Source organism: Cetorhinus maximus, chromosome 27 (assembly GCF_964194155.1).
Source record: "Cetorhinus maximus chromosome 27, sCetMax3.hap1.1, whole genome shotgun sequence".
Taxonomy (NCBI): Eukaryota; Metazoa; Chordata; class Chondrichthyes; order Lamniformes; family Cetorhinidae; genus Cetorhinus; species Cetorhinus maximus.
In genome coordinates this window covers 18610696-18625293 of record NC_135905.1, presented here as the reverse complement: position 1 = coordinate 18625293, position 14598 = coordinate 18610696, and the positions used below count along the sequence as shown (strand labels likewise).

Here is a 14598-nt window from a genome sequence, read left to right as displayed (position 1 = left end):
CACTGAACTGCAAAAGCAAGATTATGCTGGGAGTGATAATATCCTCTTGTGAATAATTCCCTGGACGATATTAGGAATTGCATTTCCAGATGTTGTGCTTTTAAAATCAAACAAATCTCACAGCTTTGAAGTTTTATAGTATGTACTTAAAAGCAAACATCATAACTTTCACCACAAACACACCTCTTTTATAGGCTATTTTTTCTATATAATGGTGGGGATGTATAATAATAATGGAAATTAAGTCTACAATATGTTGCATTCAGGGCCATCTAGAAACCACCAGTAATATTTCTGCAGTCCAGATAGTTAATTGTCAGGATGTGGGTTATGGTCTGCAATTTGGCTCTGAGCAGAGTGCAGTGGCTAACCTGGCTGCTGCATGGGTTCATAATAATAACTTGTATTTATTTAGCGCCTTTAATGTAATAAAACATCCCAAGGCCCATCAAAGCATTATAAAGCACCATTTGATACTGCACCACAGAAGCAGATAGTCGGGTAGATAATCAAAAGTCATGCCAAAAAGATTTTAAGGAGTGTCTTAGCGAGGAAAGAGGGGCAGAGTGCTTTAGGGAGGGAATTCCAGAGCTTAGGGCTTCAGCAGCTGAAGGTGCAGCCACCAATAGCTGAACAATTATAATTGGCAACTCTGGGCCAAAATTAGAAGGGTACAGATATCTCAGACTTAAATTTTCTTATGTTAATTGGTTGAGAAAAAAACATAAATTTCCTTATATTCCTTTGTCCCTCAGACTATCAGAGGACTTATTTCACTTTTAGCTCCATCTTGGCGCAAAATAAACAGTCTGGCTCTTATGGAAAACTTTATTAGTTTGTCAGATTTACAAATTGAAGTACCTAACTTCATTTACAAAGCAAATGAATCTATCCCAGAGAGACAGATTCATTGCATTTCATTTCTTTAGTTTGAATGGAATGATATCACTGGACTAAATTGTGCTGTTCTGCATTCCTTTCAAGCATTTTGATTTATCACTCTGTCCAGCATACATAGAACAAGGAAATGTAAGACCGAAAATATATTTACACTTATTGCAAGACACCAGTTACATTATATTAATATGCTATTCTTAGCTTTAGTTGGAAACAATTGTTTAACGTATCATTGCAACCTCTGAGTAGTTGCTGCACTGATGCATCAAATAGCTTACATTGTCTACTTTGTCTAGATCTGGTCTTGATGTCTTTGTTATTTTGTGTGTGTTTCATTATCTTATTTCTGGTGGGCCTCAATTTTAAAATTCTCATCCTTGTTTACAAATCATTCCACGGCCTCACCCTGTCTCTGTAAACTCCTCCAACCCTATAACCATCCCAAGTTTCAGAATTCCTCCGATTCTGGCCTCTTGCACAGAGATTTTAACCGGTCCACTATTGGCAGCCATACTTTCAGCTGCCTAGGCCCCAAGCCAGTGCTTTGGGTCATGTTACTACATTAAAGGTGCTATATAAATGTAAGATGTTGTTGTTGGTGTATTGTGATAGCTATGAGACTTCTGGTCCCTTCCAGGTGTTTGAGTAACACCTGCTGGTAGCACATGTGCAGCAGACCCTGGATACTGAAATTATATTTGCATAAAACTTTTGGTTCTATTGATATGATTCTCTACCTTCAGTTTGGGGAGTGTTTAATGTATCTGCAGGTTCTACAAAGCATTTCTGGAATCTTTTGTCCTGAAACATTGTTGGTTCTTTTGTTTGCAATTTCTGGTTTTGCTGATACACTGGGGCCACTCCTTGAACAGCTGAGTTTAAAATTGTGTAACATTTGTGTAATTCCAGTTAAACTAAGGTTGTGCTTCTGGTTTTAAGAACAAATTTGGTGCTGCAGTTTTTCCATTTACAGGAGATTAAAATTGCTTGATTAAATATGCCTGAAGGTGTAAAAAGTTTTTGCCAAATTGGGATATTTCTGCTCTGAGCTATTACTTTAGGACATTAATTCCCTGCAGTCTGGTATCACCTCCTGTTTTGTTTCCATTGTGTTAATAGCTCCCTTCAGCAAATATATTTCATACACACTGACCTTTAGTCATTGTTAACAAGTTATCGTTGCTTGCTAAGTGATCTTTTGTGCAGCAAAATACAATATTCTCCATTTTTATTCAGCGACTAAAACTTCAATTGCGTAAAAATGAAGACATCAAATCTGCATTGTAATTTCCACACCTTATTAAAAGTAACTTTAAAATTGGATACCAATTATTCCAACACCCCACTGAATTGTGTTAATCTGAATTGTAAACTCTTTGTCAACTTATGACCTGAATTGCAAGGTTTGAAAGTGTGTAGCCACAAAATCATACTTCAAATAGTTTGTTAAAGGATTTTTTCTTATGCTCAGGAAAACCAAGAAAAAAAACAGAACAAGTCAATCTTTGAAAATGTCCAGTCTTGAAGCAGGAGCACACTTCATACATGTGGTTTAGCTACCAACAGAGCTGAGTGTTGTAGCCACCCTACTCAATGCATTGCTGGGGGCTTGGCCATGCACCAAGGGGCTGAGATAACTTTGAAGCCCAGAATTATTGATGTCGGTAGGTGAGTCCTAATATGGTAGTGATTCTGGACAGGGGTCCTTGTTAGAAAAGTGTTTCATCATGAGGTTTTGATTTCTGCAACATTCATGTTTGCTGACTTTTGCTCTGTCAAGCTCTCACCTACTGCTCAGATTTGTTTCTAACTGAATGGTGTTGGCATATTGATATTATTGAAATTAGGTGCGAATAACTAACCTGAATGCAGCAGCAAGCAAAACTCCAGTTGTACAGAAATTCTTGCATACAGCACATGATACAGAAACACTTGCAATTGCTGCTGGAGCACTTGAATTGTTGATGCTGTCAATGAGTAGGTGAAATAATTAGCAGTAGCACACAGGGTGTCCATACGGTTTCAATGTATTTCAACTGTTTCTTAATATTCAAAATAAATGTAATGTGAAAGAAATCCAGAAAGTTTTTTCTCTTTAAAAAATAAAACACAATGAAATCGTTTTACGTTTTAATGAATATATTGATGACAATGAATTAGCCATTCTTAAAACACAAATGCATACAGAATGGATATGTACAGAAGTTTTAGTACATTAAAACACATTTGAACAACATGTTGAACAGCAGATTTAAGGAAATAAATGGTGTTGTCTTTGTGGACGTAATGGCACATTAAAACATCTCTTGGACCAGCTTATTTCCTGACAATTTGTGACACTAAGACAGACTCTTACTGAAACAACCATGTTTAAACAAACATTTTTTTTTCCTGGCTCCATTGATTGCCGAGTGGGCTGGAGTACAAGATGGGGGGAGAAATTGGGCTTTTTTTTTTTATTTCTCCCATTTGTGTATTCATCATCTTATGGTGTGTGTCTGCACCTGAGCTGGTAAGGCACCACACTGAACAAGCTAAAAAGGGTCTACGTTTATAATTTGCAACTTAGACAAGGATTATTTCCAGATTTAAGATGTTGCTAGGTACGCAGAATAAAGTGCTTTTCCTTCTGATTGAGAGCGGTTTGTTTATATAATTGCGATGACATCTGATAAGGAACCTCAGTTGGAATGGAAGATGGATGTGTTAGAATACTTAGATGATCAGATCTGAGCTCTGAATTTCAGTGATCTGTTTAAAGATATTTTGGTGGGGGGGGGGGTTGTAATTGAAGTAGTAATCTCAGGTTTTGAAATATGATTTTGAGACTTTTCGCAGCCCTCTGATACTTGATGCAGGCTCAAAATGCAGTATGTTTTTTTGGCACATTATATAGTGGGAGGGCAACACTGTTCCTCACACATGGTGTAGGCTCCAGGTTCTTTCTCCCAATTCACCATAGAAAAGACACCATTTGGTATCTTTAGCACATTGATTGGGAGTCCTGGCTAGTGCCTTGGGCAGCAGGTAAAGAAATAATCAGAGAAACTAAGGATTCACAGTACATGTTTAAATAAAATTACCAAATATGCTGTAAAGCCTTTTCAGGAGCTACTTTGGCATTTTAATATTCAAAAGATCTTGAATATTCTAAAAGGAATGTGAAATTATAACAGACTAAAATAGACTGTACTGTGATTGGTACAGGAATGTACACCATTCTGTGGATGCCTGGTTTTCTTGTCCACAGTGGCTCTTAGTTCTGAGGTTCTTTATTTGCTCCTGCAGGATGACCAAGTCCCAAATAAGACACATGGACTAGGTACAATAGATGCACATTAAACATTTCATGTATACTTGTTCAGAAATATTTCATCAAGTCACCAGTAAGATTAACAGATTCAACCATTTGTTTACCTGTGTATAAACATTTGGCTTTCGTACATACTATTTTCACTTTGGTTTATGTTGTGAGTTAAGAACAGATGATAGTTATACTGCAAATTTAGTGTCAACTGAAACAGATTGACAATTGCTCCATATCGTGGGCATGAGATGGAAAGCAATCCTATTAGAGATGATACTATATTGAAAAGCTACAGGACATTGAAGCTGATCTCAAAAAGAAAACAAAGGTCATCAGAAGAGTAGCTCTACTAGGACAAATATATATTGTACAGAATGGAATAAGACAAGGTGGAATATGAACTGTTCACATAAGCATGGTAAACAAAATTATTCTTAATCAATTTTCTCATTGTTTTAATTTGTTTTACAAAAACCATAATCCAACTATTTTTCACTGACTGATTTTTGTTAAATATGAGCTTGTAGAGTCGTTGAAAGGAAACTGAATAGCTCTAAGATGTTTCCAATATTCATATTTAAAGGACCATAAGCTTTTTTGGGAGGGGATAGGAAAGGTGTCATTTTGACTTTGTGATACGACGTTTTAATGTCACTAAGGGAATGCAGATCAGGAGGAAGGAAGTACCAAACACATTTTAGTTGACGAATATACCCTTTTAGGCGTTCTTATTTGAGCACCAATGTGCAACTTGTATTATGTAAAATTCAGTTGTCTCTCTTTTGCAAATCAGGAACATTGAATAGTAACACTGCCTTTTTAAAGTTGTTTGTATTGAAGTTTTAGAAGATATGGCTTCTTGTTCTCCTGTTACAACTTTTATTTTCAGAAATTTAAAAGTTTACCTCCCCTACTACAAAAATCTGTCCACAGAAAAACCTCATCTCTTCCTAATAATAGGCTGCAAGATACAAAACTGGGGTCAGGTATCTGTGTAACATATATTAGCTCTATGCATTTAAGCATATGCAGGAATAGCTTTGTGCGTGCTTTTTTCATTTCCTGTTACAGGTAATGTTAGAGATTAATATTTGACCAATAGTTTAGCTGCCACAACCTCACACTGTCTGAATATATATGATATTACACAGTATTCACAATACAGAAACAGGCCATTTGGCCCAAAAGGTTCAAGCCAGTGCCTTATGCTTCACACAAGCCTCCACCCACCCTGCTTCATCCAACACAATCAACTTTTGCTCTCTACCTCAGATGTTTATTTAAATCATCTATGCTTATTGCCTCAACCACTCCTTGTGGTAGCACGTTCCATATTCTGACAACCCTGTGGCTAGGAAAGTTTCTTTACTTACTGGATTTATTAGTGACTGTCTTATACTTATGCCCCTAATTCTCTTGTCCCCCTGCAAATGGAAACATCTTGGTCTATCCTAACAAACCCTTTCATCATCTTAAAGACCTCTATTAATTTAATAACTTCGTGCTTGATACCAATGGAGCGGCTTCATGAACACCCACAGCTATTAATAGTAAACTTATGTAAAACTGCAATATTTTATGGCTTTTATATTCCAAAGAAAGGTATAAAACTCAAGTATAAACTCTGAATTGGCCAAAAGCCCACAACCCATGAAATAAAATATCAGAAACAATACAACACAGTTCTGCATAAATGCATTCAAGTAATGAAAATTCACAAGTTTAATAGATTTAAACAAACCGTGCAATTTGGCATGAGATGATTGCAGACAGGCTGTGGAAATACTGACTTCCTGTTGATAGGTAGCAAGTTGTGTTTCATGGCAACCCTCTGTTATATCTGTGGAAACTTTCCTTTTCGGTTCAATTACTCTCAGCATTCATCAAGTCTCTTGAGGTGCGTTTACATTTAAACTGTATAATCTGCAATGTAAATTGAGTCAGGCCTGAGCTGATTCTAGAGAGAAGTGATGGGAGACTGTTGGAAAGGTTCAGTTTCAGTCTGACACTACAGGGAGTGCAAATTCAGTGCGGTATCAAACTGGGTTCAAAAAGTGTCCGATCAGGAGTTTTTGTCTCTTGGATCTCCTGCATGCTTTGTAACTGCACTTAACATAAACATTTAGACAGTACAGATATGTCTTCCCACATAGTCTAACCATTTAAAATGTGACTGCATGCCTGTAACTACACAGGTGAAGTATTCTCTCCTGGGCAGAAATCCAGTCAGACAGAACCCAGACAGTGTGAATGCAGTACTGTCTTGCTGAAACTTGTACCAGCTTGCTAGCTGTAGTGCAAATGCTCCCTCCCTCCCTTTCTCTCTTGTCTTTCTAGCTGTATGTGATAACTAGCAGAATTGTTATGTTAAGTTGGTAACTACAATTCTTTAGGAGTGTATGGTTACACATTGTGTGTGTCTGTTTATTCCGTTACTTTAGGACTAACTATAACTAATTCAGACAACTGTATTGCTGTCAGCAGCTTGTGTTGATCTGTTGATTCGATTTAATTTTTTTCTTTCAGAGTCAATGTCTAGGCATTGCTTTTGTGGTGCAATAGTAGTACATGCAGGCACAAACAGTTGTCTCAGGACAGTGGCCTTGAAATTACCCTGTGTATGTTTAATACGGCCATATAAAATTTGTTCATGGAATTTCCAAGAGGCAGTTTAAAAGAAATAGCTTCAGTTAAAACGACGAAGAAATTTCACATGATCATGTTGTGTTTAGACACTAATATCCTCAGTCATTTTAAACTGCAGTGTGGTTTTTTTTTGGTTGTCATGAATTGTTACGGTTTAGCATCGTTGTGGTGGATTTCAGATAGAAAAACATTACATCTCCATTCTGGTTATAGTAATAATCAGCTTTGAGTTTTCAGGACCTATTACAGCACCAATGCAATAACTGAATTCATTTCCAGGCTCTACAATAGCTTGAAGTTTATATAAAATACATAGAATAAAACATTTATTACAAAGATATGTAAAGATTAGGGCAGTCATTTGACTTATTTCGCTCAGCCTCTCAAGAGAGCTATAATTTACCCCATCACAGCAACAAACTACCTCCTGAATGATTCCAAACTATTGGCCTTCACTACCCTATCTGAAAAGTTATTCTAGGTGTGAATCACTTGGCATGAAGCTGTGCTTTTTCACATCACTCCTGAACCTGCCTTTCACTGGCTTGTAAATTCTTTGTTACTGAACCTCAATGTATCAGATTAAAATGCCAATTCCATATGTTACCTTCTACACCTCCTGTAAAGTCCCCTCTCATTTGCCTCCTCTGACAGCTGTAGAGTCATGGGTTGCAAACTATGTATCTTAAGTTAAAATAATTGCATTGAAAAGAAAGGAGTTACATTCACCTAGCAACTGGATAATGTAAGCTCTTTTTTTAAGTTGGTTACTGTGAAGCTCTTACAATAAGTACACACATGTTATACAGAAAATCATTTCTTCAGATTAGAGAGAACTGTTAACGTCTTTTTTAAAAAAAACAGCTCAGCCCTTGGAAACCTTTTTTTAATGAGATGGGAGAACACAGTTACTTTGTTCCGGCTAAATGCTCTAGTTGCCCCCACATATATAAAAAAAATTGCAAGACAAAATTAACAAGCTCTGGGTACCAAAGGAAAAAGCACTTTTAAAAAAATATTTTTACCTTTTATTTTTTTCTGTAAAAATAAACAAATTTTTTTAAACCTCTTCAAATGACTTCAACATAAAGAGAAAATACAATAAAAATGAACCCAAAACTAGCAATAAATATTAAATGCACATTTGTTTTCAGTCAAGTGTCTATTCTACCCCTATTGTTGTTCTATGGGAAAGCAGCTTTTAAGAATATTCAAAGGGACATCTTCTTTGCACCTTAATTGCAATTAGCCACTATTTTCATGAACCTAGATGCAAATATTTGCAACTTATATGTATAATGAGAAATTGTTCTATATACATCTCATGTTTATAGATTTGTCAATTTCTCACCAAGAATGCTTTTTCCTCCTGACTACTGACATGGCTTTTGGCGATATCATCATTCTTTACACACCCCACAACATGGATATTCACCCACAGTAGCTCCAGCCACTGACAAACAGAAAATTGAAATGGAAATCAGCTCCCACTCTGGCTACCGGCACATGCGTGATTTCTCCAACTGCTTTTGCCATTATTATGCATCCTGAAACCTCAGCTGCCACTCTTCCTGTTTCCCTCGTCATTCTCCTTGCTTGCCCCGCCACCCTCCATTCCAGAAGCAAGCTAGTGGAGAGGGGACATGTGGGGAGATGGAGGGAACAGTGAGCTGTGAGGAGAATGGCGAAGGAATCAGTTGAAGTGAAGAAAGTGGCAGGGAAATCGAGGAGAGTGGCAAGGGGAGCAAAGGAAACGGCGAGGGTCCGTCAGTAAACGCTTTTAAAAGCTAATGAAACTCTCTTATGTTTCCAATTTTGTGTCAATTGCCAGTTCTGAAGGCAGCATTGAGTCGGGTCAGTGCTTGCACTGGGAAACTCCCTAGGATTATCCAAGTTACCGTAGCTGCAGTGTTTGATGTTACTTTCCATGACATCACAGGCACTAACACAGCATCTGTGCATGTGCAAGAAATGTTGTGGCAGAAATAAACGCAACCTTTTCACCTATGCCATACACTTTTTGAAGTACATTTAGTTTAAAATCATTGTTTTCTTTTTCCTTACAATAAACCACTCCTAATAATTCATTTGCCAATAAAATCAATTTATAACAATCTAAATTGATACACTTTTCACTCCAAAAGGACTCAAAAAACACTGGAAAACCACCAAAATGAACTAACTGTGGCTAATCTCAAAATTATACAAGAGGTTATTTCTTAAATAATTAAACCATGGCTGTTGCAGAATTAACAACAATGACTACAAAAAAGCTGCAGTCAGGGGGCAACTTGTCTATTTGTGGGTTTCTTCAAAATAATCCATTAAATCTGTTATCATTTGCAGGGTATCTCAATCTATTGAGAGTACAAAGGACAGAAGCGCCCCCCGCCCCCCCAAACAAAATTCCAGAAAGTTTTGTGCAGACATTTCTGACAGGAAACACTTTTGTTGGTTTTTAACAAAATCTATTTTGTCAAACTGCTGCTGTACAGCTAAACCCATCTTTTGTCTGAATCAGAGCTCATAGACTTCTTTGGCATGGGAAAGTTAGCTTGGCACAATGAGCAATGGACTGCACTGCTTTACAGACTGGGAGACCAGCTTTCAACTCCCAACCTCAGATTATATCTGCATTTGAGTTTCCTCAATACTTGGCTGAGCTTCCAGTTCCAAAAACCCAATAGAGTTGAGATGCTTAGCTCAACTCGAGTTTTGCTTCAGCACCTCGCACTGCACAACCATGTTAGGGCATTGGTGGACATACGAAGATCCTGCAGATTCTCTCCGAGCTCACTGTTAATAAATTACAGTGAACAGGAATGAGAATAAATATACTGAATGATCTTTTGTACCTTGTCAGGTTGATTAAATTGTCACGAGTAAAGTTATACACTCCGTCCTTAATATAAAAGTTGTCAGGAGCTGAGCATTGTACCTGAACTACTGAGAATGTTGTACTAATGAGTCCAGTACAGCAGTGCCTGTCCTGTAAGTGTCAAAATACGTCAGGAGGCCAAGCTTTATAAGGACTGAGACTTTTATAATGAGAGTGCATTTTTGGAAATGAAACACAGACATCTACATGATTTTCTTTTCTAAAAGATGACAGGTTGTGGTGGGTGGGCAAGACTTAGTGTGTTAAGTGAATGATATTAAGAACACTGCATTGGAATGACTTTGGAAAGTCAAAAGATGGCAATTTTTATGCTGTACGGGAACATTTCCAGGTCTTTAAGTCAGCATGTTAACTATCCAATAACTAAAGTCTACATATTACTGTTTGTGATATTAGTAGATAAATGCTTTGGATATCTATGTGACATTCCTTTGTCTGCTATTTTAATGGATTCTAGCCTGTTTATGTTAATTTGGTTGACTCTCCACTAAAAAAGCAGGCAAAGGATGTGCTATGGATTTGTATACTAGTGTAAAGTGTAATGTTGCCAACAATAATTTATTAAATATTTAATATGTTTAACTATTAAAAATAAGCAAACTCTGAAGTGCTTCCTGACCCTCCCCCATTCCAAGATAAAAGCTATTATTTTAAAAAGGTTTTTATGTTTGGGCTGGCAGTTTTATATAATGGGGTTTGGTACACTGGAAATCTTTGTATAACCCAACTATTCATTTCGCTAGAGTCAACAACGAACATGACAAGGAATATCTGCCTTGTATCTGTTGTTTGTATAAATAGAAGAAAAACCCTCTAAGTCTTGTATAATTGATTACCTAAATTCTGTTACAATGTCAAACTTATGAAGGACTAAATCCAGTACCCCTTGAAGATATCCCCAGTCAGCAGGACCAACACTGTAGGGTGCTAAATCCTGCATCTAATTGCCTCATACGAAAAGGGTCTATCATAAGTATCGGGAAAAATGACAATGAGATTTCGTTGTGGGGAAAGATTAGTGTCTTCAGAATGTTCCACACATGATAAAGCGGTTAGTGCACAAGCTGGACTGCAGTGAAACTGGAAGTCTGTAAAATCCTGAACAAATTATTTTTGAATTTGTCATAAATTCTCTATATTTCCGCTCTTCCCTGTCCCTTATCCTTGTGTTTTGGTCTCAAATAACACAAGAAGCTCAACTAGGCTTGTGAAACAAGTCTAAATATGGCTTCTTCCAATCTTTCATTTATAATCTCCATATCAAACACTCTAAATCCATAGCTAAACGCCTCTGCGTGCTGTTGAAATGGTCCCACACAACTCCACTTATTGCTTCTGCACCTTTTGCATGGTTCAAATCGTGCAGTTTGTACAAAACAGGGGAAGGATAAGATTCAAGTTCTCTGGGATCTGCCAGCACTGACACCTTCACTGTTTCCTGGAGATGGTGCCAGTTAACAGGCTCTAATGGAGAGAGCAGTAGGGAATGTGAACATGGAGAGTGTGATCCTATAAAAATCTACAGCATTCCACAGTTAATATCAAATAACTCCATACCGTTTTGACGAAACCACAACACCATCCATGTTTGTGCATTAACCACTGACTGACACTATTCGTTCAATTTGTTCATCACCCTGAGGTTAATCTGCCTTTAAACCCTTCTTCCTATTTAAGTAGGTTTCGTAGAAGAAACAGCAAAAGAGAAGGAAGTAGCTAAAGTACATAATGGAAGACAAGATGATATTTGCAAAGAAAGAAGGGCAATGACCCTCGTGCATCCACATGTAAATCAGCACGTTCACCACCATACCCATTATCATCTGCATGATCTGGGTGAGGGTAATAAACATGGCAAACCTACGTGGCACATGAAAGCCCGCAGCGCGAAGGGTATAGTATGAGTACATAAAGGCATGGACACCATAATTCATAGTCATGAACCAGCCGCCACCAGCTACCATATCTTTGTAGGAATACCAGGAGTACAGCAACACTGTGATGTGGTGATACCAGTGCAGGAATATCAGCTTCTGTTTCCGTAAAACGATGAATATAGTGTCACCTGTAATAGAAGGTATCAGACATTTCAGCAAATCTTAGCAAAATGTGGAGCCTGCCTGTGAGATGAGAGTGCTACCAACTAAGCCATGGCTGCCACGTAAGTATTAAAAAATTGCACATTTATACTTGTGAAAAAAACCATATCCAAAATGTCCCTTAAAGTGCTAAAAACTTAAATCACTGTTTATAAGTTTGGTTACATATGTTACAGTAGAGTTGCCACTTTGGATGCAATTGATGATCTGGATGCAAATTGCACCCAAAGTTTCACTAGTTTTAAGTGTTTTTTTTCTTTTTTCACTCAAGCTCATTTGCATTTCTCTGAACGTAAAGCACAAAGCAATAAAAAAATGTTGATAAAAAAATATTCCTCAGTATACTTGAATGCTGGTAACTTGTTTCAATTTGATTACTACAGCAGAAAATGGGCTTATCACAAAATAAGCATTTTAAGCAGAATATCTAGTCTACTACCTGGGAGTAAACTGACTTTAAATAGCTGAAAATGACTTTTAAAACACTATGCAGAACATTTTGAAGCAGGAATAGTCCCCATTCGATAAGATCCTGGCTTAACTTCTGCATCAGCTCCATTTTCCCAGATTATTCTTATATCGCTTGATTTCTTTGAATGGATTCAATAACTGAGTATCCATAGCCCACTGGGGTAGAGACTTTTAAAGATTCGAAACCCAGTGTGTGAAGAAATTTCTCTTTATCTGAGTCGTGAGTGGCCAATCACTTACGCTGAGACTCATTCTTGACTTTTCAGTCTGGGGAAACAGCTTCTCAGCATCTACCCTGTCAAGCCCTCTCAGAATTTCAATAAGATCACCATTCATTCTGCTAAATTTCAGGGAACATAGGTCTATGTGTGGTGGCGTAGTGGTAATGTCACTAGACTAGCAATTCAATTGATAAAATCTGGAATATAAAGCTAGCCTTGGTAACAGTGACCATGAAACTATCGATTGTTGTAAAAACTGGTTCACTAGCGTCCTTTAGGGAGGGAAATCTGTCATTCTTACCTGGTCTAGCTCACATGTTCCTGATCCACAGCAATGTGATTGGCTCTTAACTATCCTCTGAAATAGCCTAGAAAGCCTCTCAGTTCAAGAGAATTTAGGGATGGGCAACAAATGCTAGCCTTGCCAGCAACGCCCACATCCCTTGAAAGAATAAAATAATCTACTCAATCTCTCCTCATTTTCAGTCTTCTCATTCCAGAAACCAAACTAGCGAACCACCTCTGCACCCCCTCTAAGGCAAGTATGTCCTTCTTTAGGTAATGAGACTAAAACTATACACAGTAATTCAGGTGAGGTCTGAGACTTCATACTCTCACACACCCCAACTCACTTGCATTAACGGCTAACATTCCATTTATCTTCCTAATTTCTTGCTATACATGCATGCAAACTTGTTGTGCTTTGTGTACATGACACACAAATCCCTATAAATGCCAACAGTTACTGGTCTCTCATCCTTAAAAAAAAATTCTGCTTTTCCATTCTTTCTACCCAAATGGATAATGTCACATTTTCCCACGTTGTACTCCTTTTGCCACCTTCCTGCCCAATCATTTAACTGGTCTATTTCCCTTTGCAGCCTCTTTGTGTCCTCCTCACAGCTTACTTTCCCACTCAATTTTGTATCATTAGCAAAATTGGATATATTATGCTCAGTCTCCTCATCTAAGTCAGTTATACAGATTTTAAATAGCTGAATCTCAAGCACTGAACCTTGCACCACCCCATTAGTTTTATGCTCTGCCATTTGAAAATGACCTGTTTATTCCTACTTTCAGTTTTCTGTCCTTTAACCAATCCTCAATCCATGCTAATTTATTATATCCAAAACCATGAGCTCTAATCTTGAGTAACAACCTCTTGCGTAACATTTTATTAAATGCCTTCGAAAAATTCAAATATACTACATTCACGATTTCTCCCTTATCTACCCTGCTAGTTACACCTTCAAAAGACTAAGCCATTTGTCAAATACTGTTTCCCTTTCCTAATACTATGTTGATTCTGCTAATTATATTGGTGTGCAGTAGTCAAAGTTTCTTAGATGCATTTCAAAAGATTTTGGATATATTTTTTAAACTTACTATTAGTGTCCTTGCATCCTAAAAAAAATCAGTTTAATTTTAAGATCCTCCTCGAAGGTTTGCAAACCAATGCAATTAATAGAAACTCCCAGTGGTGGCTGATTAAGTCTGGGGGCATGGCCAGTTTTGCTTCTTGCACAATGTCCTGTAAATTAGCACAAAAGATTGCAGAAAGTTGACTTGCGCCGAATGTAATCTGCGCTTAAAGTTCTGTGATATTTTGCACTAATTTGGCCAATTTTGGGCGAATTATGCCATACCAGCACAGCTGAGCAGAAACTCCAGGCCTTTGTTCCAGCATGCACAGAGGAGAAAAGCTGTGCAACATCACAATGCAGCACATCTGCTTAAAAAAATGCTCCCAGGAAAGGCAAAAATCAGGCCATTGACGAGTTAACGAAATAGGGGCTTTTCCCCACTTCTACGGCACACTAACCTTCAACTATAATAAATAACATAAGCAGAGACTACACCAAAGATATGTTTGACTGCACTGTTGGGAGAGTTTTTTTAAAAAAAATCAAACTAACTTGGAAGGAGGAGGGACAGAAGAGAGGTAGAATCATTGGCTACAACCTGAACCCAAAAGGCAGCTAATTATTTGTAGTTTGCTCATTTTACCTTGCAGCAAAGGAAGGGTAGAGGTTTATCTCGCACAAAATCGGGTGAACG

General features: G+C 37.6%; 1 protein-coding gene across 1 annotated transcript in view; it reads right to left on the bottom strand.

Annotated features, from left to right (window-relative positions):
* Nucleotides 1–3014: 3014 nt before the first annotated feature.
* Nucleotides 3015–14598, bottom strand: part of LOC144668624 (very long chain fatty acid elongase 6-like) — a 116369-nt gene continuing 104785 nt past the window's right edge. The window contains exon 4 of the mRNA XM_078530835.1: nucleotides 3015–11814. Coding sequence (XP_078386961.1) covers nucleotides 11393–11814 — 422 coding nt within the window. The 3' untranslated portion in view covers nucleotides 3015–11392. The remainder of the gene's footprint in view (nucleotides 11815–14598) is intronic.